The sequence below is a fragment of the Podarcis raffonei genome, chromosome 8 (genome assembly GCF_027172205.1).
Source record: "Podarcis raffonei isolate rPodRaf1 chromosome 8, rPodRaf1.pri, whole genome shotgun sequence".
In the NCBI taxonomy this organism is placed as follows: Eukaryota; Metazoa; Chordata; class Lepidosauria; order Squamata; family Lacertidae; genus Podarcis; species Podarcis raffonei.
This window is the reverse complement of record NC_070609.1, coordinates 74,033,780-74,058,265: the sequence shown is the minus strand read 5'-3', so window position 1 is coordinate 74,058,265 and position 24,486 is coordinate 74,033,780. Positions and strand designations below refer to the sequence as shown.

General features: G+C 50.8%; 1 protein-coding gene across 13 annotated transcripts in view; it reads left to right on the top strand.

The window, feature by feature from the left end:
- The window catches only part of RERE (arginine-glutamic acid dipeptide repeats), a 345,593-nt gene extending 321,366 nt beyond the window's left edge, over positions 1–24,227 (top strand). For 4 of the 13 annotated variants that reach the window (XM_053400835.1, XM_053400842.1, XM_053400834.1 and 1 more), the window contains 12 exons: positions 1,628–1,790; positions 3,452–3,544; positions 4,614–4,813; positions 7,402–7,566; positions 8,646–8,765; positions 9,857–11,226; positions 12,165–12,387; positions 13,192–13,915; positions 21,121–21,165; positions 21,349–21,495; positions 22,221–22,401; positions 24,176–24,227. In XM_053400835.1, the coding sequence (XP_053256810.1) occupies positions 1,628–1,790; positions 3,452–3,544; positions 4,614–4,813; positions 7,402–7,566; positions 8,646–8,765; positions 9,857–11,226; positions 12,165–12,387; positions 13,192–13,915; positions 21,121–21,165; positions 21,349–21,495; positions 22,221–22,401; positions 24,176–24,209 (3,465 nt within the window). In that variant the 3' untranslated portion in view covers positions 24,210–24,227. The remainder of the gene's footprint in view (positions 1–1,627; positions 1,791–3,451; positions 3,545–4,613; positions 4,814–7,401; positions 7,567–8,645; positions 8,766–9,856; positions 11,227–12,164; positions 12,388–13,191; positions 13,916–21,120; positions 21,166–21,348; positions 21,496–22,220; positions 22,402–24,175) is intronic. The other 9 variants (XM_053400843.1, XM_053400836.1, XM_053400844.1 and 6 more) reach the window with 8 other exon arrangements.
- The last annotated feature ends 259 nt before the right edge of the window (positions 24,228–24,486 follow it).

The following is a 24,486-nucleotide window of genomic DNA, read 5'->3' as shown; positions in this document are numbered from 1 at the left end:
GAGGAGGTTTTCGAAGGTTGTCAGGGGCCTAGTTGCTGCTAATTTTACTGTTGGGTTGTTTAAGAGGGCATGTAGTTGGTGTTGTGTTAACCAGGGCATTTGGGTGTCTTCTAGTTTGTCTTGTATTTCTTGTGTTGACAAAGGTTTGTTATTTTTATAAAAGTCTATTAGGCGATATAAGCCTTTGGTTCGCCAGGTTTTTATCTGGAGGTTTTGTGCTGCATGGTGGAATAATGGGTGGTATGCCAGGGGGATTAGTGGGGATGGGGTTGGGGATAGTTTGCCTATTTGTGTTTTCCATGCTTTGAGCATGGTCTGTGTGTACCTGTTGAGTGTTGTGGGAATTTTCTTTAGTTTGTTTGGGAGGAGTGGGTATGTTGTGGTGCAGGTGTTTTCAATTGTGTCCCTCTCTAGGTGTACCCATTGTTTTGTCTCATCTTCTAGTATATATGGGATTATATGGCATATTTGGTTGGCATTGTAATATGAAAGAAGCATGACAACCTTGTATAATATCATTTGGGGCAGGGGCCTATGCCAAGTCTTCTAATTTGCCATCCCAGCCCCAGAAACTAGGCACTATTCTGCAGAGACTTCCTTGGACGATCAATTTTTTTAAAATAAAAAAAATCTTTATTGTCTTGCTTTCACTTCAAATGGCTCTCCAAAGCGGCTTACATAAAACAATGAAATATAATTGCATTAGGGCTGCTTCTTCCACCTCTGACACACCAGTGACATCTAGCTCACAGCTGGTTTTAACTTTGCAGACCCCTCTTAGGTTGACTCTTGTGGTTTTCGGCAGGCTGTAACAACCTTGTGTTCCTTTTACAATATCCTTTGGCAGCATGGTTCTTCTCCATGCAACCTGCCCTCTCCACCGTGCTGGGTTGCTGCCACGCTCGGTCTTGTGTAGAAGCATCTTGATGTGGCGAGAGCAACCGGAGTGTGCAGATTCCCCTTGCAGAGACAGTGACGCTATTTGCCTCATTTATCTGTTACCTTAGCAAGAAAGCAGTGATATCATTAGCGCCCACTGGGGACAGGAGTGCTCCATGGCCACCTGCCCCTTGAAAGCAGCTGTGCTTCAATTCTCCAACACACTCCAGCCACCTCTTTGGGTACCAGGTTCATTCCCCAACATCTCTAGCTGTGAGGATCAGATATGTGGTCGTGGGAATCGCCTCTCCCTGAAGGAGCTGGTGACAGCTCCCCTTGGCCCCAGCCCAAAACCAGCCTGACGAAGGCAATGCAAGATTAAGTGGGGAAATAGTCTGGCCTGGTATAAGTCAGCTTCTTGGATCATCTGTTTCCCATTTCAGGGTTGTGTCCGGCTAAGTTCTACTCCACATTCATTGAAGTTAATGAACCTAAGTTAGTCGTGGCCTTTCATTTCAATGGGTGTGCTCTAGAGTAGGGCTAGCATCCGATGCAACCCACCAATAAATGAACCCCAAACCCCTGCACTTTTTCTCTTTTCCTGGGTCATTTAAACATAAGAACTGCTTTGCCAGGTAAGATTAAATCTGCTTGCCCATCTCTCTGTTCCCAGAATTGGTGGTCCAGATGTCTCTAGGAACCCCGCATGCTGCTCTGACAAACCTTGTGATTCTTTCTCCTTTTCCAGGGAGAATTGATCACCTTCTATTACTACTGGAAGAAAACCCCCGAAGCGGCCAGTTCCCGGGCTCACCGCAGGCATCGGAGGCAAGCAGTGTTCCGGAGAATTAAAACCCGAACGGCTTCCACTCCAGTGAATGCTCCCTCCAGGCCCCCCTCCAGCGAATTCTGTAAGTAGCAGGCTTAAAAGCAACACATTTGTCTCTTGTTTAGATGCATGGGGCTAAAACAGAAGGTAATGGCTCTTTGCCTATGACCGAACGCAGCCGGGAAAATGGAGTTCAAGCCCTCGGCTGCGTTCGCCCTCTCAGTTCATTATCCCTGCGGATGGCAGGTGCCTGGGATCAGCAAGCGATTGGTTTTGTGCTGCGCGGGAGGAAACTCAGGCAATAAGCTGCTGGGGAAATAATAGGCGAAGCTTCACCTTGGCTATCGAGGCGATTACGTTTGCCCCGATTTGCATGGGAACGTTGCACTTAGCTCCAGTTCTATCATTTGCAACATAGAACAAAGGCCCCACGTGCAGAACCCCAGAGAATCAGCCACAGTCTGTGTGGCACGGACATGCAAATGCATTGCTCCTGCAGAACAGCCACTGCTACAGGTGCCACGTAACTCCCGTTTCCCCTAACCCCCCAGTCAGTATAGTCAGTGGTCAGGGATGATGGGAGTTGTGGTTCAGCGACATTTGGAGAGCCACAGGTTCCTCACTCCTGTGTATTTGTTGAAAATGGGGAAACACTTTGTGCATCTGATCAAAGCTTCTTTTGTGGCATAAAAAATCCCTTAGCTCTTTCTTTCTTTCTTTCTTTCTTTTAATAAAAATCATACACCGCTTGACTATTAAAAAAAACCCTCAAAGTGGAGTAAAACAATAAAATTATAGGCAAAAACAACTATTTGAAACATTCAAAAGATTAAAATTGGTGGCAGATTAAAACATTCATCGATATTCTACGTAGCTGGGTAGCCTTGTCTAACAAAAATGCATTTAGGAGGCGCCGAGGAGAGTGTAGCGAAGGCGTCTGTCTGCTGTCAATAGGCAGGGAGTTCCAAAGTGTAGGTTCTGCCACGTAAAAATACCTATTCCTTATAACCACAGAACAGATATTCCAACAGCCTATTGTGGGGGAAACGCAGGTTCTCCAACTGTGGTTTAGGGATAAAATGTCTGAGCAGGGATGAGGAACCTGTGGCCCTCCAGTTGTCCCTAGATTACAGCTCCCCTATTCTCTGACCACTGATCCTGCTGGCTGGGGAGGATGGGAGTTGGGAGTCAAGCACCATTGCTTGATTCAACTTTGCATCAGCTTATTTATCTGGTTCCATCTTTGCAGGGTGCGGGTAAGGCCGCTCCCTGCCTCAACAGGATCTTACAGTCTTGAATAGACACACGGTCTGTTTTGCAACCTAAAATGGTCATCCTTGTTGGCCATGAGCCGTGCTGGCTGGGGCCGATAGGAGTTGGAATCCAAAAACATCTGGGTGGGCGGCGGGTTCAACCATCCCTGCATTAGGTTGGGCCATAAAAGTTCACTGCTCATCTCTGCCCTCCCTTAAATATCTGTCTGCCAGCTTGGGCTAACGCTGTACACATGAAGCAGGCTCCAGCCTATTAAAAGCGCTACCACAACAAATCTGTTAGTCGTGAAGCTGCCCTCACGTCTCTTTCCTTCCAGTTTTTTCTTTTTAATGGATGGTCCTGCTGCTGCTGCAACAAGATGCCACAGGAGGAGCAACGCCAAAGGAGGGGGAACTTCCTGACTCTTAAGTTATTTGCTCTACCCTTCTCTTCTCTTCTCTCTTCCCTCCCTCCTTTCTGTGCACTTAGTGGATCTGAGTTCAGCCAGTGAAGATGACTTTGACAGCGAGGACAGCGAGCAAGAGTTGAAAGGCTACGCCTGCCGCCACTGCTTCACCACCAGTACGCACCTTTGCATGGGCAGGGGGCGGGGACTCTTTTTCCAGCCTGAGGGCCACATTCCGGTGGTGGGTGAGCCAGAGGCAAAGCGGGGAAGAGCGACAGAGGTGGCTCTTTATCATTGCACAGTAGAAGCCAGAGATTCCTACATGCACATCTCTCCATGCAGGCAGGCGAGAGGCATGAGAATTCTGAGGACCCAGGCAGAATCGCTCAAAGAGGGTGTGGCATAGGGCTGTTGAGGAATGAAGCCTGGGAGCAGGGGGTGTGGCCTGGGGGGAAAGTTCTGAGGGCCAAATAGAGATGTCTGGAGGGCCGCATTTGAGCCCTGGGCCTGAGGTTTCCGACCATTGATATATTGTTCTCTTCTCTCTGCCAGAGTGCCCACCTTAACTCAAGGGCTTATCGGAGTCAGGGATGTTTTCTTAGGCCCTTTGTACCATTGTTGCAAGTGTAGCAGAAGCCCTTGTCATCCTTAGGTGAGCTTGTCTAAGAAGCTGTACCTTGAGCCACCATGATTAGAAAGGAGGGCTGCAACCTCCCCTTTCGGATTGTCTACCCCACCCCCCACAACCCAGGGAGGTTTTGCCTTTGTGAAAGACTAGGAAACTGTCTGCAAGTGAACTAGGAAGGGGAAACTGCCACCTGCTTTGTGAAGATTCTTTATCATTCTTTCATCACCCGTATAAGTCAAGCCAGAAGTAAAATCCCTGTAGCGCAGTTTGAAGGAGCATATAAGTACCATATTTTTTGCTCTATAAGACTCACTTTTTCCCTCCTAAAACGTAAGGGGAGATGTGTGTGTGCCTTATGGAGTGAATGCAGGCTGCACAGCTATCCCAGAAGCCAGAACAGCAAGAGGGATTGCTGCTTTCACTGCGCAGCAATCTCTCTTGCTGTTCTGGCTTCTGAGATTCAGAATAATTTTTTTCTTGTTTTCCTCCTCCAAAAACTAGGTGCGTCTTATGGTCTGTTGCATCTTATAGAGCGAAAAATACGGTATTCGTTAGTTACCTTCTTTGCACCTAATGTCTCATAATACTAACACTCTCTGTCCCCTCCCCAACAACAGCCTCCAAGGACTGGCACCACGGCGGGCGGGAGAACATCTTGCTGTGCACTGACTGCCGCATCCACTTCAAGAAGTACGGGGAGCTTCCCCCCATCGAGAAGCCGGTGGACCCGCCACCCTTTATGTTTAAGCCTGTCAAAGAGGAAGATGATGGGCTCAGCGGGAAGCATAGCATGAGGACAAGGCGGAGTCGAGGCTCGGTAAGCTGCCTGAGACCTGCCCTGCAACCTCACTACCAAGCTGTAGGCAAAGTAACAGCTTCTGGGCCTGGGCACTGTTAAGTCCTGAATCAAAGTACCAGATATTCTCTACACACACCCTGTGATACACCACCTCTCTCTCTCTTGCTCTCTCTGACGGCTAATCTTAGAGGTAGGTCTTAATGGAGCACAGTAAAGAGGCTGTGTCTTGCCAAGAGGCTCTCTTCCCAGTGCTGGCCGTCAGTGATTTGTTGAGGCAGCCTGCCCACCTAAGAGGAAAGGGATGTAGAGAGATGAATCATACACATAAACCTGCCTTTACCAAGTCAGGCCATTGTTCTATCTAGCACAACGTTGTTCTTGTGGACAGCAGCTCTCCAGAAGAGATGCCGAAGCTGGACCTTTTGAACACAAAGCTGATGATCTACCACTAAACTGTGGCCCTTTCCTTAAGGCCCAGGAACACAGGAAGCTGTGTTATACTGAGTCCGGCCCATTGGTGCATCTAGCTCAGAAATGCCTGGCACTGGTTCTTCAGGGTTTCAGTTCGGAGTCTCTCTCAGCCCTCCCTAAGAGATGCTGAATATTCAACCTTGGATGTCTAGAATGTGGAGCAGAGGCTCTAACCACTGAGCTGCCAGGATTCCTCTTTGTGTAGCACCCATGAACAGTTTCAGAGAAGCTGCCAAATTTTACTGCTTGGTGTGTTTGTGGGTTTGGAACCACTTCGAGGATCTGTACATCGACCAACTTACCCCTGCAAGCAAAACAGACAGGCTCCCCTTCCCAACGCCATCAGAGGCAGAGGAAGGTGAAATAATGTTTTAGGTGCAGCTTCTCATTAGCACTGACTGGTTGGGGTTGTTGGCCGCTGAGCTTCCTCTTTGCTTACGTCTAAGCAACCCCCTTTTTTGTCGCATCAAGATACCTGCCAAACACCTTGTCAGGTTCCACTGTCGGCTCCTTGATTTGGCTTCATCTTCTTTCTTTCTTTTTTCTTCCTTTTAATGATCTCTCGTTATCCAGACAGATGCTAAATTAGGAAGGGAGCAGATGAAACACTGCTAATTGTTGCTGCATAATCTTCCTGCCACAGCAGAAATCTGCAGAAGCCATTCACAGTTGTTTCAGGAAAACCATGGGCTGCCCCCAAGCCCTTCTCCCCACCCTCCGAGATCTGCTCTTCTACACCCAGTTCTCTTGTATTGTGTCTCTGTATTTTTAAAAACCTTTATTATACCAATTATTTATATAAGATGGAATGATAATAATAATAACAATTTTTATTTTTACAATACTTTTAAAGGCTGTGATATTATTATTATTATTATTATTATTATTATTATTATTATTATTACTATTATTATTTCAGTGTATTTTTAAAACTTAGATTACATGAATTCTTTTTTCATAAGAAGATGAAGATGATGATTCCAATTCATTAGTCACTTGCCGCATTAGGAGACTTCAAGTGACTGAGATATTTTTTTAAGAGCACAAAGTTCAACATAAAATCATGGGGTGTGGGAGATACTGCATTACATTAAAATCCATACAATAAACTTGTAAAGCACACTCAATAAAACAGTAGCCAAAGCATATCATCCATAGGCAGGAAAATAAATCTAATGTGCACGATGGAATGAATGGGTCACAGCTCAGAGAAAGGCTGAAAAAACATGGGCAAGCTATTAAAATCTGAGAAGCAAGGCGGGTGCCCATCCTCTGGCTGCATCCAAATATCACAAGAAATACAGAGCAAGGCGGCCTTGTGTTACTGGTCCAGGTTTTTGTTGAGCTGCCCAGTTTCCATCAGGCTGCAATAATTCAGTGCAAAAGGTTTTACTCTGTGCAGAGTTTGCTGTTCTCAGGGAAGAAAAGGAGAGTCAGAACAGATCAGCTTCATTAGCTTATGAATACATAACCTGCCAGTGGTTACCCCGTGAGTAAACATACTAGGTGTACGTGATTAGCTTGATCATTGTGCTTCCTCTCTTCCTTTGCGGCCTGGACCATCAAAAACAATGGGGTGTCCCTCTTGCATTTTGCCCCGCTCTGAGGGGAGAACACCAGTGGCCTTGTGCTTTCAGCCCTCGAAAGCTGAAATCGAAAGAGAAGAATTGACGGTGGCTGTAGAGCAGTGTCCTGTTTTCCTGCTGGTGATGCTTAGGATAATAAGGGAGCCTTTGCCAACAGAGGCCCTCTAGATGAGTCCCATCCCCAGCTAGCTGGGGTGATGAGAATCGTAATCCAAAGCATCTGCAGGGCCCACAGCTGGGATGGGGTCTGGGGGAGCACAAAGGAGTTGACTTTGTGTTCTGAGAATTGGATCCAGACCCAGCTGGTCATACTTTGGCCCCAGAGAAATCCATGGCACTTAAGCTGTTGGTGACTAACTTGCCCACTAACTTAGCTTGTACCCATCTCTGAGAGTTCCTTGGTGTGAAAACCATCCAGTACCACTAAAAGGAAGGGTGATTGACCAAAGATGGCATCCATGAGGAAATGCAATGGGTGAGAGGCTAAAGTTCTGTAGGGATACCCAGAGGCAGCCTTTGTCATGCTTCCTGTCCTTCTCTTTAAACCAGCAGATGTCGACACTACGCAGCGGTCGCAAAAAGCAGCCAACCAGCCCTGATGGTAGAGCCTCCCCCATCAATGAAGACATCCGGTCCAGCGGCCGCAACTCCCCCAGCGCTGCCAGCACTTCAAGCAATGACAGCAAGGCGGATTCGGTGAAGAAGTCCACCAAGGTGAGTTTGGGCTCTTCCCGTGGATGCTCTCTGGTCCATTTCCTGGTAACTCGTCGGAGAAGAGTTCAGGCCAAGACTTGGCAGGTGGGTGGCATCAACATCCAAGCTAGAACTTTCCCCGCAGCGTCTAATGCTGTATCCCAGGTGTGGAGAACCAGGGGCTTCTCCAGATGTTGATGAACTTCAACTCCTGTCAGCCCAAGCAAGCATGGTCAATGGCCAGAGGGACAATGGGAACTGCAGCTCAGCAGTAACTGGAAGGCTAAAGGTCCCCCCACACTTGCTAACATCCCCTACAGTGGTTTGTTTTTTAAAAAAACATTTTAAGGAAAGCTTTCCCCCATTCTGCTGAGGAACCCCTGCTGTTTCGATACAGAATTCCTAAATGTGGCTGGTCACACATGTGTGTGTTTAAGGTAAAGGTAAAGGGACCCCTGACCATTAGGTCCAGTCGTGACCGACTCTGGGGTTGCGGCGCTCATCTCGCTTTATTGGCTGAGGGAGCCAGCGTACAGCTTCTGGGTCATGTGGCCAGCACGTCTAAGCCGCTTCTGGCGAACCAGAGCAGCGCACGGAAGCGCCGTTTACCTTCCCGCCGGAGCGGTACCTGTTTATCTACTTGCACTTTGATGTGCTTTTGAACTGCTAGGTTGGCAGGAGCAGGGACCGAGCAACGGGAGCTCACCCCGTCGCGGGGATTCAAACTGCCGACCTTCTGATCGGCAAGCCCTAGGCTCTGTGGTTTAACCCACAGCACCACCCTTGTGTGTTTAAGACCCTTCCTCAAATCACATGGTCCTCATGGGCACACCCTAGGGCAGTCCCCTGAGGCTGCATTTGGTCTCCTTGTGGAATCCCCAAACAGGCTTCCCAAGAGCCTCGGAATTCACACAGATCTGCTTTGAAAAGCAACAGCATGGGCGGTTGACTCCTACACCGTTTATTTCCCCCATCCTGCTGTGCAAGAAATATAACCTGTTCCGTTGTCATCCGTATGAAGCTCTTTGCAGGGAGGCTACAAGAACTCCCATTTGTTCTCCTGTCGCTTTCCCCTAATAACGCCACTCCTTTCCCGTCAGCAGCAGAAGATAAAAGAGGAGGCATCATCTCCTCTCAAGAGTTCCAAGAGACAGAGAGAAAAGGCAGCATCTGACACCGAGGAGCCCGACCGAATCAACGCCAAGAAAACCAAAACACAGGTAGGTCTCAGTTAGAGCAGCCTGTGCCAATCTGCCTTCCTCCAGATGTTTTGGGCTGCAACTCCCATCAGCCCCCAGCCATCACATGGCAAAAGATGTGTTTGAGAGACCCTGACATGCATGTGCCTCTCTTTTTGTGGGCCTAGCCGGCTCTGGATGACATAGACCTGGCTTCCTCAGCCTTGGCCCTCCAGATGTTTTGAGACTACAATTCCCGTCATCCCTGACCACTGGTCCTGCTAGCTAGGGATCATGGGAGTTGTAGGCCAAAAAACATCTGTAGGGCCAAGGTCAAGGAAGCCTGACATAGACCTTTGGGGCAATGCCTTTGGTAAGGTAGATTTTAAACCATCATTGTGTCCAGCCAGCAATCCCTCTCTGCTAGGGAGCAGTGGCAGGAAAAGGACTGTTGTCTTAATGTCCCACTTGTGGGCTTCCCAGTGGCATCCTTGTTGGCAGCTGGTGGACTAGATTGGCCTTTTGCTCCAGCAGGGCCCTTATTTACTTGAAAGGATAAAAAAATAATATTGGGGCCCAAGGGTCTCAACATTGGGCCATTCTTTTGAGCACCATTTTGGGCAAAGGTTTCCTGCATGGCCAGGGGTTGGATTAGATGTCCCTCATGGTCCCCTCCAGTTCAATGATTGCTGTGATTAAGGGTGGCAGAGTGGGAAACAGGCAAATATGATCCACAGGGCACTCAGAAGTTCTTGTGTGGGGGCCACCCTGGGGAGCACATGCTGCTGTGCAGCTCCTTCCTTTTCAGTGGGGCTTGCCGCACAGGAAAACTACCCAGTGAGATCACACCATATACCAAGTAAGATTTAGAATTTCTACAGCAGGAACAAGTGCCTTGCGCTTGGCCTGAATGCCCCCTGTTGTCTACTCCCAAACCTGGCTGTTACATAGGAAATACCATTATACTAAGGCAGACGACTGGCCCACATAGCTGAGTGTTGTCTACACTCTGGTTCTGTGACTCTGCTACAGCCCTTCCCACACAAACGGCATTTGGGAAGCCACTCAGTGTCCATAAGCCACACCCTTTTAAACACCTTTTTTAACGTTTCCTCCATGCTTTTTGTCCACAGGAGATCAGCCGGCCCAACTCCCCGTCTGAAGGTGAGGGGGAGAGCTCTGACAGCCGCAGCGTGAATGACGAGGGCAGCAGCGACCCAAAGGACATCGACCAGGACAACCGGAGCACCTCGCCCAGCATCCCCAGCCCCCAGGACAATGAGAGCGACTCGGATTCGTCCGCCCAGCAACAAGTCTTGCAGGCGTCCAATGGCCTGGCCCAGCCCACACCCGCCTCCATCCCTGTCTCAGCGCAGCTGCCACTGCCAGCCACCTCTGGCCTCCCCTCTTCGGTGCCTCCCCACATCTCCCCATCCGTCTCCCAGTCAGGTAGCAGCCAGCCTCAGGCCCCAGTGCCCCCCCACTCTCACATCCAGCAGGCCCCTTCGCTGCACCCCCAGAGGCTGCCGTCTCCTCACCCGCCGCTGCAGCCCCTGACTGTGCCCTCCAGCCAGCCCCAGCCTCCCGCCGTCCCCCAGCCCCACCCCCAGCCTCCGCTCCACAGCCAGATCCAGCCCCTCCCTCACAACCTCCAGGCGCAGCCGCTCCTGCCTCACCCGGTCCCTGCCCAACCGTTCCCCCTCGCGCCGCAGCCTCCCCCGCTGCCTTCGTCCTCGTCTCAGTCTCAGGTCTCCCTGCAGCCCCAGGCTGTGCCCCACCCCCACGCAGCACTCCAAGTCCCGTCGGTGCAGCCCCCCTTGCAGGCGCCGTCTCCGCTGCAGCAGCAGCCCCCGCCGCCACGAGAGCAGCCCCTCCTCCCGGCCCCTTTGACCATGCCCCACATCAAGCCGCCTCCCACCACCCCAATCCCTCAGCTCCCCATGCCGCCGTCCCACAAGCATCTCGCGGGGCCCTCGCCATTCTCCATGAACTCCAACCTCCCGCCACCGCCAGCCTTGAAGCCGCTCAGCTCCCTCTCCACGCACCACCCGCCCTCGGCCCACCCTCCTCCCTTGCAGCTGATGCCCCAGAGCCAGCCGCAGCAGCCTTCCCCGGCGCAGCCCCCTGTCCTGACGCAGAGCCAGGGCCTCCCTCCCTCCGCCAGCCACTCCTCCTCCAGCCTCCACCAGGTACCTCCCCAGCCCCCTTTCCCCCAGCACCCGTTTGTCCCCGGGGGGCCGCCACCCATCACGCCTCCCTCCTGCCCGTCGACCTCCACGCCGCCTTCCGTGCCCAGCGCCCCTCCTCAGGCAACGGGCTCCACGTCGGCAGCCTGCGCTGGGAACGTCCCCGTGGTGACGCCCTGCACGATGCCACCCATCCAGATCAAGGAAGAGGCTCCGGATGAGGCGGAGGAGCCGGAAAGCCCACCTCCCCCGCCCCGGAGCCCATCACCAGCGCCGACAGTGGTGGACACGCCAAGCCACGCCAGCGAGTCAGCTAGGTAAGGGAGGGCGTGGGCAGCTTTGGGGAAACTGCCACCTGTATAAAAGTTTGTGGGACTTTTTTCCACCTCTGCCCATTCATAACACCCTCACTACCACCACATTGAATGATGGTTTGGTGATTTGAACCTCCGCAGTTGTGGATCAGGCGGCCTTCTTAGGAGAGCTTGGGATCCCCTTAAAACTGGTGCACCCAATAATGCTGCCCTGCAGGTGCCATTGGCCTCGCAGCTTCCAGCATTCCTAAGGGTTGTCCATTCTTGCTTGGGCTGATAGGAATTGGAGCTGCAGGGCACCACGTTGGCTTCTTCTGCCTTAAAGGGGCTCTCTGAGGGCCAGGATCACAGGAAAATTGCTAAAATGGCAGCGTCATCACACAGAGTCTCTTCTCTCCTCCCCATCCTAGCAATAAGGGTCTTCTAAAAGCTCCCCAGGTTGCTACAACATGGAAACTATAAAAAGGTGCACGGAAAATTTGTGAGATACGAGCCAGGGATGTACAGCATTTTGAGGCTGTAGAACACCTCTTTAGATCCTGTTTTACTTCTACATAAGGAAAACACTCAAGAGCATTAAAAAGAATGGTCTCTTGAAAGATTGCACAGCACAAAGCATATTGCGATATTGATTTGACCTCTTGGATTAATCATTTTTGTGTGTGTGTACAGTATACATGTATATAAAAACTTACCTTTGATTCTCTGGGTTGGGTAGTATTCCTCTCCTGCATGGTTTTGTAATCTTTTATTTTCCCAACATCTGTTGATTTACCAGTTTTACCAGAGTCCCCCCCCCCATATGTTGCACACGGAAACTTCTTCCTGGCTGTTGGGGTGGGGGGTGGATCTCATTCCGCCTCCTGCTTCTCAAAATGCTAATGGTTGCTTTGTGTCCCCTGTTCCCTGCACCCCACCCCACCCGGTTTCTTTGCTGCCAGGTTTTACAAGCACCTGGACCGCGGCTACAACTCCTGCGCGAGGACAGACCTGTACTTCACGCCGCTGGCAGGTTCCAAGCTGGCCAAGAAGCGCGAGGAGGCCATTGAGAAGGCCAAGAGGGAGGCGGAGCAGAAGGCAAGAGAAGAGAGGGAGCGGGAGAAAGAGAAGGAAAAGGAGAGGGAGAGAGAGCGTGAGCGTGAGAGAGAAGCTGAAAGAGCGGCGGTAGGTTTGTCTGTCTGTCAAGCCGTGAGGGGGTGATCCAGGCGGGTCTGGAGCCCAACGGAGGCTGCGGTTGCATGATGTCCAGTTGCATTTCCACGGGCCTGGCATGTGAGGGTTTTCGCTGCTCCCCTGTGGCCTTGAGAGGGGGCAGGTCCTTCCTGCTCCCTTGCTCTGAATTAAGGATTTCCTCTTTGCCCCTTCACCTCCACTTCAGATTGCATGATTCAGACGGTTATTTGGCATGCAACAAAAGGCTAGCAGAGGGCAGGTGCCCTGAATTAGCATTGTGTGGACTTGGTTGGGGACTACCTTTGATCCTTCAATGGAAGCTTGGGTCCTCACCCCTCCTTCATTGTCAGAGGAAGTATACACCTCTGAATTCCATATACTGGGAATCCCAGTTGGTGCTGCTGCTGCACTAAAGTTCTGCTTTGGGGGCTTCCCATTAGGTCATTGGGGTGGCCAGTTGCCAGAAGAGGATGCTGTGCTAGATTGTCCTTTCACCCGATCCAGCAGCCACTCTTCTTGTACTCTTAATTCCACAGTCAAAGAGGAGCTTTGGCTATAAAATTCCTGGAACTGCAGCAGCTGGAGAAATTTTGTTTCAGGGGTTAGGGTGGGGGGCAAGCTGAGGACTATTCAGACAGTGCAGAATGACAACTCACAGTCAAGAATGTCAGGATTTGTCATCCAATTACACCTGGAGGGTTGCAGCCTCCCCAACACTTGCAAATGATCAAAACTTCTTTTCTGTGTGCCTGTTTTCAGTTCCCCTACTAAACTCTTCTCCCCTCTTTGGTACAGCAGAAATCATCCAGCTCATCGCACGAAGGACGTCTTGGAGAATCCCAGCTGAGTGGCCCAACTCACATGAGGCCGTCGTTCGAACCTCCTCCCACCACCATCGCCGCCGTCCCCCCGTACATTGGACCCGACACGCCGGCGCTACGGACCCTCAGCGAGTACGCGCGGCCTCACGTCATGTCCCCCACCAACCGCAACCACCCCTTCTTCGTGCCCCTCAACCCCACCGACCCTCTGCTGGCCTACCACATGCCCGGCCTCTACAACGTGGACCCCACCATCCGGGAGAGGGAGCTTCGGGAGAGAGAGCTCCGGGAGAGGGAGCTTCGGGAGAGGGAGCTGCGGGAGCGGATGAAGCCGGGCTTCGAGGTGAAGCCGCCGGAACTCGATGCGCTTCACCCCGCCACCAACCCCATGGAGCACTTTGCCCGCCACGGCGCCCTCACTATCCCCCCCACGGCGGGCCCGCACCCGTTTGCATCCTTCCACCCGGGCTTGAACCCCCTGGAGCGGGAGAGACTTGCTCTGGCAGGCCCCCAGCTGCGGCCTGAAATGAGCTACCCGGACAGACTGGCCGCCGAGAGGATACACGCGGAGCGGATGGCATCGCTCACCAACGACCCCTTGGCCCGGCTGCAGATGTTCAACGTCACCCCGCATCATCACCAACATTCGCATATACACTCGCATCTACACCTCCATCAACAGGACCCGCTGCATCAAGGTGAGTCTGTAGCAGCGGTTTGCTCCATGCTGTGTGTGCAGCCCCTGATGCCGTCCATTTCTTTTTGAGCTGGGTGGGGAGGGGCTGCCTGTTTCTTTGGGGGGGGGCGTTTCCCAGCAAATGAAAAAAAAAGTAGTGTACCTAGGAGAGCTAAACTGGAATTTCTGTCACTCATGTGTTAGTTTTCAAGTTGCAGGAAGTCTTTTGTTGTTTTTTACGCAGAGTAAAAAAAAACACGCTAGCATTTTTACGGGAACATTTTGAAGTGATGCACTCAGCGCTAGTGTGATGCAGAGAGGACCATATTGAATTTGAACCACCACAAGCCTGTGGAGGGAAGTCCCTTTATTTACTTAGCCTTGATCCTCATCACCCAAACGAGAAAAAATGTACACGGTGGAACGTTTTAAGGGCAAACCTAAGAGAAACTGCGAAGCACATTTCTGATGTGAAATGCCTTTGATACAACCACTCGGGGCATTAGCGAGGCCAGCAGGGTCCCCTGCACTAAAAATTAGGTCTCCTCTCCTGTCATGGACTCAGCGCAGCTCCTCCTCCTGTCAGGGGTCACTTAACAGGAGCCGCGTTGCTGAGCTTCCAGCTTAGGAGAAGTTATGCAAGGGAGCCTTGCAGCAGAGCAGGGAGGCATTCAGGATCTCAAATACAAGCCCACTTGTCCTTAACATGTGTCTTAAGCTGGGGTCTATGTAATCCCTACCCCCCTCTGACTGCAGTGAGGTCTCCCGAGTTCACTGTCCTCTGTCACTCTCCACTCCTTTTACTGCTATAATCCGTCCTTGAGCTCAGTAGGCTCTCCATTCTAGTAGAATGTTTTGGAAGAGGGCTGGCATTCAGGGAGGACAAAGAATCATGCAAAGTAGGGTATTTTTGCCCTCCAGTTTAGATTACTTTTTGCACCTGTGTTGGCACCCTGACCCATTTCAAGGAAGGTGCCTCTTCTGTGTGACACCTGGTGATACACACCAGTCTTTAGTGCTGCAGTGGGTAGTGGTTAAAACTGGTGCATGTTCATTGTAAGAACAGGCTCCAGACTGGGTAGGAAGCTCTGTGATGGATTGATCGTTCTTGAAAAGTGTGTTGTTCTAGCAGAAAGTCCAGCAGCATCCTTTCAGTTTCTTGCCCCCCACCCTTACCCATAAGTTCCCAGGGTTGGTTGCAGCAATTTAAAAAAATATTCAGAACAGCTTGAAACAAATGAGTGGGTCGTATCCCAACTAAGTTCTCATCAGCCACTGAAACTGATGGACACGGCTAACGTAAGTAGGCCTAACTTGGTCACGTCCATCAGTTTCAGTGGCTCTGCTCTTGAGGAGGACTTAGTTGGAGAAAACCCACAGTCCCGCCAGTGTTGACAGGAAGGGAGACAAGACTTTAATATTTCAAGGATCCTGAACACAGAGCCCATGATGCATCCCTCCAGCAGGATCCACGTTGCCCAAGACTCCCAGCATCGCAGCAGGAGGAGGGTGACACCCCCCCCCCCGTAACATAACCTCCAAGTGTAGCAGTTTGCTTTCCCCATTGGGGTAGAACTGAAAACAGCACTCCCCTCCCTCCTCTCCCATTAAAGAACTGAGGCTGTTTACAGTATCTGGGGTTCTGTTTCCTGGACACTCTGGGTGGGGGCAGAACACTAGGGAGGGGAGAGTTGCATGTATTTTCGTAGAGTGCTGACCACGAGCAATATTTGCTCTTTTTAGAAGGTGATCCTCCCTGCTTTGGACACATGTTTAATATATTTCCCATGGTTTGTCTCACCTAGAGAAAATTGTAGCCAATATAAACTGTTTAGAGAGAGATGGGGAGGCTCCAGAGCATGCACACGGAGTTGTGTTTGTGTGTGTGTGTACATGTGTGCATGCGCGCACACATAAGCACAGGCAAGGAGCTGGCTTCACTGCTTGCCTTTCCATTGCTAGATCCCTGTACTTGCTTAAAGGGCACTTTCAACCTGCTTCCTCCCAACTAGGGTTGCACGATGTTGGATTTTCAACATTGCAGTGTATTGCCAGCCAAACATTGCAATAAACCGCAATGTTGTAAAAAAGCTGCATTGGCCCCAGCCAGCCAAGTGCCGGGTGAAACTGCCAGAGCTCTCACTATGGGAGCTGAGGCGCTTTCACATCAGCACCTTGTGGGCTGTGGCAAATACAGCTGGCCCCAGCCTGCTGCTCAGCTGGGGGCCCGAAAGTCTCCTGCCCCCAGCAGAGGCAGCCCAGAGTCCCCCATGCGAAACCAGCAGGGGACTCAAGGCTCCTTGACCAGGCTCAGCTGGGGGCTGGAGGCTGCCTGCCCCCCGCAGAGCCAGCCCCGGTGTCCCTGCCACTCGTGCTCGAGCAGCAAGGATCTTGGGACTTCTTGGCCAGGCCGCCTCCACCTCCGCTGGCATGGGGGCAGGCAAGCTACCTTGCTCATTCGCCCCCCACTCCCCGAAGACAGACCAGGCGGCAGTAGCCAAGCACACTAAGCCTGTCAGGCTCCGTGCATTTGACTGCCTTAGCCTTCACCTGTGTGGGTGTGCTGCTTGCTAGCAGCATCAAAGAGCCCCTACACCACCCTGAGGGTGGCCTCTCTCTTTCTGGGAGGAAAGGCGCAGCACCCCCTCCCAGACGAAGGCAGCCAAGCAAGGCTGCAGCCCCAATCCCACTCCTACCCAAGTGCAAGCAGGAGCGGGGTTAGGGCTCTCTTAGCTGGGGGGGGGGGTGAAGCACCTAACGGAGCTCCCATCCCACCTCTGTCTCCGTAAAAGTACTTTGCTGAAGAGAGGGCAGCAGCGCGCTCCTCAGTCAAGCAGTTTAAAGAAGCGGAGGGAGGAAGAAGGAGGGAAGAAGAAGCTTTATCGGCAACTCGCTGATGCAGTTTATTTCTCCCTCTGCCGGGGCAGAGTGTGATGGTGGTTTCACCAGTGGTATCTCTCCCCCCCCCCCCCCCGCGCCGCCCAATACCAGTCCTGGGTAATATATTGATATATCTCCCAATACTACTCCCAGCACCAACACCTTCCATGCCCCCCCCCAAAAAAAAATTGAGGAAGGGCTGTAGCTCTGTAGTGGAGCACTTGCTTTGAATCCTCAGTGTCTTCCCTTAGGATCTCCAAGGAAGAAAAACTCTCGTATGAAACCCTGGCTAGCCGCTGCCAGTCCTGGACAGTGCTGAGCTAGAGAGACCAGTGTCCTGACTCCGGGCACAGCAGCTTCCTACGTCTTAGGGGGAAGGCTGTAGCTCGGTGGCAGAACATTTGCCTTGCATTCAGAAGTTCCCAGGCTCAGTCCCTCGCTGGCATCTCCAGGTAGGCAAGATCCCTGCCAAAAAGCCTGGAGGTCTGCTGCCAGTCAGTGTAGACCACTGATCTTCAGCTGGTGGGTCAGGACCCACTCGCGGGTCACGGCCTGATCCAACATGAGCTCTGTTACCATGCAGATGTATGGTAAAGGGTTAAGAAATGGGTCCTCAAATGCATGTTTGGGTTAAAAGTGGGGATCTGAAAAGGTAGAAGATCCCTGGTGCAGACAGTGCTGAGTCAGATGGACCAGTGGCCAGGCTCAGGACAGAGTAGCTGCTTTGCATGCAGAAGGTCCCAGGTTCACTCCCCAGGGCATCTCCAGGCAGGAAAGACCCCAGCCTAAAACCCTGGGGAGCCATTGGTGTAGAGCTTGCTGGTTTCATTGGTGTCGTCGTCCCCCCCCCCCCAATTTTCTTTTCTTTTCTTTTCTTTTGCATACTGAGGTGGGTGGTTTGGAATTGTTTTTCCCCCTCAGGATGATAACAGTGGAGTTAAATGAGACACTGGGAGGGGAGGGAGCGTGTGTGCATCCTCGCAGCCAAGGTCAGTAACAAAAGCCTCCCCACCCGCAGTACAGAATGTACTGATCTCCATAAATGTATCAGACTGCAGATGTACTTTTTGTGCAGGCAGACAGAACAAAGTGAATCTTGCATTTAAAAAGAGATGGAGAGAATCTGCCCCTGCTTTCTGGGTTAAGGCAAGGTGTTATTACAAGAGAGCTTTCTCAAGAAGAAAGCTCGCTCTGTGTTTCAGGGAAACTCAGTGATAAAGTTGATTTCAAAAGAAATAGTAGAATCATAGAGTTGTAGAGTTGGAAGGGACTCTGGGGGCCCGCTAGTCCAACCCCCTGCAGTGCAGGGATCTCAGCTAGATCATACATGACAGATCCAAGGACATGCGGGGATAGCTTAGTATACAAAAAGGCAGGCCTTGTGCCTTGCTCAGTGTTTTGCAAGCTGCATTTGCCCCTCTATGCTGGAAGGGCAATAGCCATAGCTTAGCGGTAGAGCAACTGCTGTTCGTATGAAAAGTCCCAGGTTCAATCCCCCACTTCTCCAGGTAAGGCTGGGAAAGGCTCCCTATCTGAAACCCTGGAGAACTGCTGCCAATCAGTGTAGGTAGTACTACGCTGGCTGGACTACTAAGCTGGTTGAACAGTGTCTTCCGTTCCTATGTCTGAAAGCAGGGATAGCCCATGTGGTGCCTTTCACATGTTGCTGGATTACAACTCGCATCACCTCTGATCATTTTCCATGCTAGCTGGGATGATGGGAGTTGGGAGTCCAGCAAACATCTGGAGGGCACCATGTTGGCTATCCCTGTCTTAATGGAGGGCCCAGAGCCCCTAGAGTACATGCTTTGCAAGCAGAAGTTTCCAAGTTCAGTCCCCAGCATCATCATGATGTAGGAACATAGGAAGCTGCCTTATACCAAGTCAGGCCCTGTGTCCATCTAGCTCTGTATTGTCTGCTCCAACCAGCAGCCCTGGTTCTCCATGGTTTTCCCTACTTGGACATGCCAAGGGTTGAATTTGGAACCTTCTGCATGCAGGGCAGATGCTCTGTCACTGAGTGCTCTGGTGCTTCCCCAATCAAATAAGCAGATGATGAGGATCTCCAGAAACAGCTGAGAAAAACTCCCTGCCTGAAGCCCCGTAGAGCCACTGCCAGTCAGTGTAGACAGTACTGAATTTAATGAGCTGACTCTGTATAAGACACTCTTGCATTTCCTGAGTTGTGCTTGAGCTAATTGGACCAAGCATCTCCATGCTGTTGTTGAGACGGAGGGTGATTGTGTTCAGAACAGAGCCAGAGTCCAGAGTCCTTCCCAAGACAGGTTCATCAGCCTCCACCTTCCAGTGACCTACACGTTCAGTCCAGATTTTGGGGTGTTTTGTAGTGCTCATTGGAGAGCCGTTTTAACCAAACGCCTCCAGGTGTCTTGAGCAAGGAAGTCAAGGAGGCACAGACCTCACACTCTCCTGTGTGCAAAGTTTTTCCATACAGTTGAAGAGCTGCTGCAAGTCTGACTCAACATGACACTTTCCCCTTATCTTTCTCTCCCCCCGATTTGAAATTCTGCAGGGATTAAAACTGTTCGCTCTTTAGAAATAGGTTCAGATTGTGTCACTGAAGCTGTCTTTGCAGATAGCCCCTCTCTGAGGGGTCCCACTAGTTCTGTGGACTCTGCTAGCTTATAGGCCAAGGTGTGATACAAACCTCAGGCTGTAATTCAGGATCCGAGTGTTCCTGTGTTTCTCTTGCCTGGTGGGTTTATATTGTAAGCCTTGCGTGTAGCACATCACGCATGCCGTTTGCAGCGGATCTTCTGAGTGTCGTTAATTGGATTGATTCATGCTGGGTTGGAACATGACCTCCCTTGACATATGATAGAGGGGCCCTGGAGGCAGTGACCTAGGACAGGAATCCCTTAGAATTAGGTGACTGGGATCAGGAATCTTAACAAAACCCAAGGCTCACCAGGAAGGTCTTGTATGAGAATATGTATATATGCAACTGCAGGACGAGAGGAAATCTGCTGAGACAGGCTGCTCTGACATGCAGCGGCTCAGGTTGCAGACACCCTAATTAAAGCATTCAGGGGTTCATATGCTCCCTTGGATGAGAAGCAGGGTCAAAATGACCTGACCAGATTCTCTTCTCCGTTTTCTGGGAACCTTGACGAAGCACCTGTCCAATTAGCCCCCTTCTCTCTCCCCTCCCCCACACGAAGCTCTTCCATCTTGCAAGCAGGGCAGAAGATTTGCTGTTGTCCACGGTTTTATTTTAAGGTTTCTCCTTCTTATAAGTAAAGTTCTGAAGGGGCTTCAGAGTTTTCACAGGAGCTGAGCTTGATCACTGCTTCGCCCGGGGCCTAGCCCCAGAACCTGTTTTCAGATGTTCTGCCCAGCCTCTGAGCATGTGAAGTAGTAATGACTAGGATGATAATTTCCCTGAGTTAGCAAAGAGAGCATTTTTCTCACCATTGAGCAATCATTAGTATCTCACTCCCCACCATGATTCTGTCTGTCTGTCTTTGTCTCTCTCTGAGACAGAAAGCAGGCTTGGGACTCTGCAACTCTGAAATCATGCGTCAGATTTCACCCGGCTCTGCCCTTGCACTTTCAAGCTTTTCCCAGCAGCCACAAGAGCTAGGAGCTGGTTGTTTAAAAATAGAGGATTCTCCAGATGTGAAGCTCTGTGCTAGGTAGTACATGAACAGCTTGTGCTGCATCTGTCAGCAAATGTGCAAATAGCCCCCTGTGGTTGTTTGTTTTCTCCTTCCTCAAATAGCAACCCTATGATGGTGTCCCTTTCTGTTCTGGGACCTTGAACTTGGTTTTTTCTGGGGTGAGATGAAACTCCTGGGGGAGTGGGGAGGTTAGCAGACAGATGTGCAGATCAACCACGCTCCGCAGGAAAGGCAACACTTCTAAGAGGCTTATATTGCACGTGTTTCCCTTACATTGTTGACAGTGTCACTATTATCTGAATGTCTTCTGGCGGCAATGAGGTCTAGAGCCTTCTCAGCAGAGGCATCTAACTTGAGGAGCCCATCCGGCTGCTTCACTGCCCTCTTTTTAGGAAAAACTCCCCTTCTTAGGAGAGCTTTGTCTCTCATAGGAGGAAAAAGGATCTCTGCCATTCTGTGGCATTATTGGGGCTTATTTTTAAAATGTTTTGATGATTAATTTTATGATACGCTTTGTGTCTTGTGTGCGGTGCCTCAGATGCCACCTCCAGGGCATTTATGGGACGTGTCTAAAAAAGGAATAGTAAATGAATGGTGAATTGATTTTCTGTTGTTCTTGTACGCAGTTCCCTTTTTCCTTCTTAATAAGAAAGCTCATTCCTGTTCCCCCCTCCCCTTTTCTCCCCTTTTGTTTTAACTCTCAAAGACTGTTTGGCCACCCGATGTCACTGCGAACACTCCAGACAGAGAAGTAGGCTCCACAGTTGGAGGGGGGACTAGGCTTCTGATAATTACCGGTTATGCTCAGCTATTTGCGCAAGTATTAATGTTGCTTTTGACCCCTGAACAAAATGAGGGTTTCTGAGCCTGGTGGTAAGTTGTCGTTGCTTTTCCCCCCCTCTTTCCTACCGCCCCCAACCTTTCCCTTTTGCAGGCTCGGCAGGACCTGTCCATCCCCTCGTGGACCCCTTGGCAGCCGGGCCCCATTTGGCGCGCTTCCCTTATCCTCCCGGCACTATCCCAAACCCGTTGCTAGGGCAACCGCCCCACGAACACGAAATGCTCCGGCACCCGGTCTTTGGTAAGTGTGCAATAGCAGCCCTTGGGAAGCCAGGGTTGCCCAACCTATGCCCTCCAGAGGTTATTGGACTACGACCCCCATCATCCCTAGCCATTGGCCATGCCGCTTGGGGCCAGTGGGGCTTGGAGTCTGACAGCAAGATCTGGAGGGTGGCAAGTTGGGGAAGATTGATGCAGATGAAAAATACAAGACCTAAGGGCTATCTGGTTTTGAACGGCAGCCAATCAGATTCCTCCAACCAGAGCATTTGCGCCCCCCCCCTTTGCAGGGATGCTGTTCAGCACCTGGTGTCCAGAGGTATCCTGCTTCTGTACACAGTGTGGATATTATTGCCAATTGTCTTTAATAGACAAATGCACCTAGTTTAGGTTTTTATTGGCTACCAGTGATTTAATGCATTTATCCTGGTATTGCAGCTGTCTCTGGACTGACTGACTTATGAAATTAAGGCTGTGAACTGGGGGAGTCTCATTCAAAGACTCTTCGTACCAGGGATCAGGCCCCTTCCTATGTGGACGGCATTCCACAGTTGAGTCGCATCCACGTAAATGCTACTCAGGGTGGACCCACACAAGTCATCTCCAGTGATTTCAGCATAGAGTAGGACTAGCATTGGGTGCAACCCATCTGCTCAGTCACTGTTATCCCAGCTTGCAGTTACCAGGCATGCCTTGGCCAGTCCAAACTTGCGTGTGACAACCTTTTCTCTTTTTCTCTCTCCCCAGGTACCCCCTACCCACGTGACCTCCCTGGCGGCATCCCTCCTCCCATGTCAGCAGCCCACCAGTTACAGGCCATGCATGCTCAGTCAGCAGAGCTTCAGAGACTAGCCATGGAGCAGCAGTGGCTGCATGGGCACCCCCACATGCACGGGGGCCACCTCCCCAGCCAAGAAGACTATTACAGGTAAGGCTGGGCCCATGCTGTCAGCGGAGGAAGAAGTTCTCTGGGGCAAGCTCCCCTTAGCATGCATGCTGCCCCTTGGCCAATTCCTCCTCTATTTATTTGTTATTAATATTATTTACTGAATTTGTATACCGCCCAAGTGGGCAACCACCTTGCCCTGAGGGAGGAGGGGAGGAGAAAGGAGTGGTCTGGCGAGCTGCCACCACCCACCTCGCAGTGGTAGTCCCCTTATATCACATTTCCTTCTTAATTGATGCTTAATTGTGCAACTGTCTTTGGTGAACCGCTTTGCGAGGTACACCTGAAAAGCAGCATACCATAAAATAGGCACAGGGGACGTGTAGCCCTCCTAGACGTTGCTGGACTACAACGCCCATCATCCCTGACTAATGGCGATGCTGGCTGGGGCTGAAGGGAGCTGGAGTCAAGCAGCATCTAGAGGGCCGCGTGTCATGAGTGAGTGAGTGAGTGAGTGAGTGAGTGAATGAATGAACCAATGAACCAACCAACCAACCAACCAACCAACCAACCAGGAGAGGCATGTTCTGAATGAATGAATGATGACTGAATGAATGAACCAGGAGAGGCATGTTCTGGTGGCAGCATAAAGTGGAGACCCAGACTGGCCACACTTGCACAACTGCTCTCTTGCTTTAGGCTCCTATCACTTTACAGGTTAGTTACACCAGAGGTGTCAAACTTGGAAGTGTGTCACATGCCCTCAGAGTTGGGTTTGTTTTTCTGAGGGAGGAGAGGGTCTTCCTGCTCTTATGCCTGCTATTGTTATAAAATACCATGACCAACTGCAGGTTTTGGAGGGTCCTCAGGCAAGATGTCCAATGGAGGACCCCCTCCATAGGTGAGCCCATCTCCTCCTCTCCTTGCTGCGCTGTTCTCTGTTTGTACAGCTGCCTAGAACGTACATGGCAGGCAGAGGGAGGTGCTTCATCTCCCCACTCTGGTCACTGCTTGCATGCTCGCAGAAGGTATTTGAACAGATAGCAGCCACAGGACAAGGAGGCTCCAAGGGTTGCCTGGGTGGGGGCTCTACTAAGGGTGGGGGCCTCAACAGGTGCTCAGTGGTGTCAGCTCCAGGATGAGAAACCACAGAAAGAGGTTGTCAGGGCCATTACTGGTCAGATTTGGAAGGTCAAACCAGCAACCTTCTTCCTGAGGTTGGTTTCTTCAGCGTTTTGAAGGCTTGGGTCCTTGAAGTGGAGCATGAAGGTATTGCTTGGGGAACTGCAGAAGGCCAGGCTCCTGGTTTTTTTTTTATTCCAGGCCCTGCCAGTCCAGAGGCTCCCTTCCTGCCTGCTGGCCACAGAGCCTCATGTCACATACTGCTATTTTCGAGCACATGAAAGCAAAGACACATAACTCACAGGGCTGGATGTTCACTTCAGACATGAAGTCCTAGTTGAAAATCCCAGAGTCCCTGGGAAAACATGTGGATGGATGCATAACTGCTCCCTTCTCAGTCTTTGGTAGGAAGAGGGATTTCCCCAAGGCCTGTCACACCCCCTTTTCTTCTTATGGGGCAGGGTGTGTGTGTGTGTGTGTGTGTGAGAGAGAGAGAGAGAGAGGGAGAGAGAGAGAGAGAGAGAGAAATCTATGTTACTCAGAGGTCTACTTCACTACCACATTTGTCTGTTCTTGGCAGAGAGCTCTTCTGCATTGTGCAAGAGGGGAGAGACTGCAGAGGCTGGAGGAAAAAGTTCCCAACTCAAAAAAGCAACTGAATTATTTTTCTTTTCTTTTTCTTCTTCTCTTCTAGCCGACTGAAGAAAGAAAGTGACAAGCAGTTGTAATAAATTATTTATTTGTAATTCTGGCTGCAGAAGATCCCAGTCCTTGGGAAGAAATGGAATGTGTTTATCCACACACACACACACACACACACACACACACTGCGAAAAACAAGAGAATTTTATCTTTTCAAGATACCTTTCTCTATTTAAAATGAAAAAAGGAGAAAAAACAAACAAGGAAGCCCAACCTATAGAGACTTTTAAAATCAGCACATATATTATAGAATTCATTTGTAGAGAAGATGTTTCCAAGACCAGTTTCAGGAGTCTTCTTGCA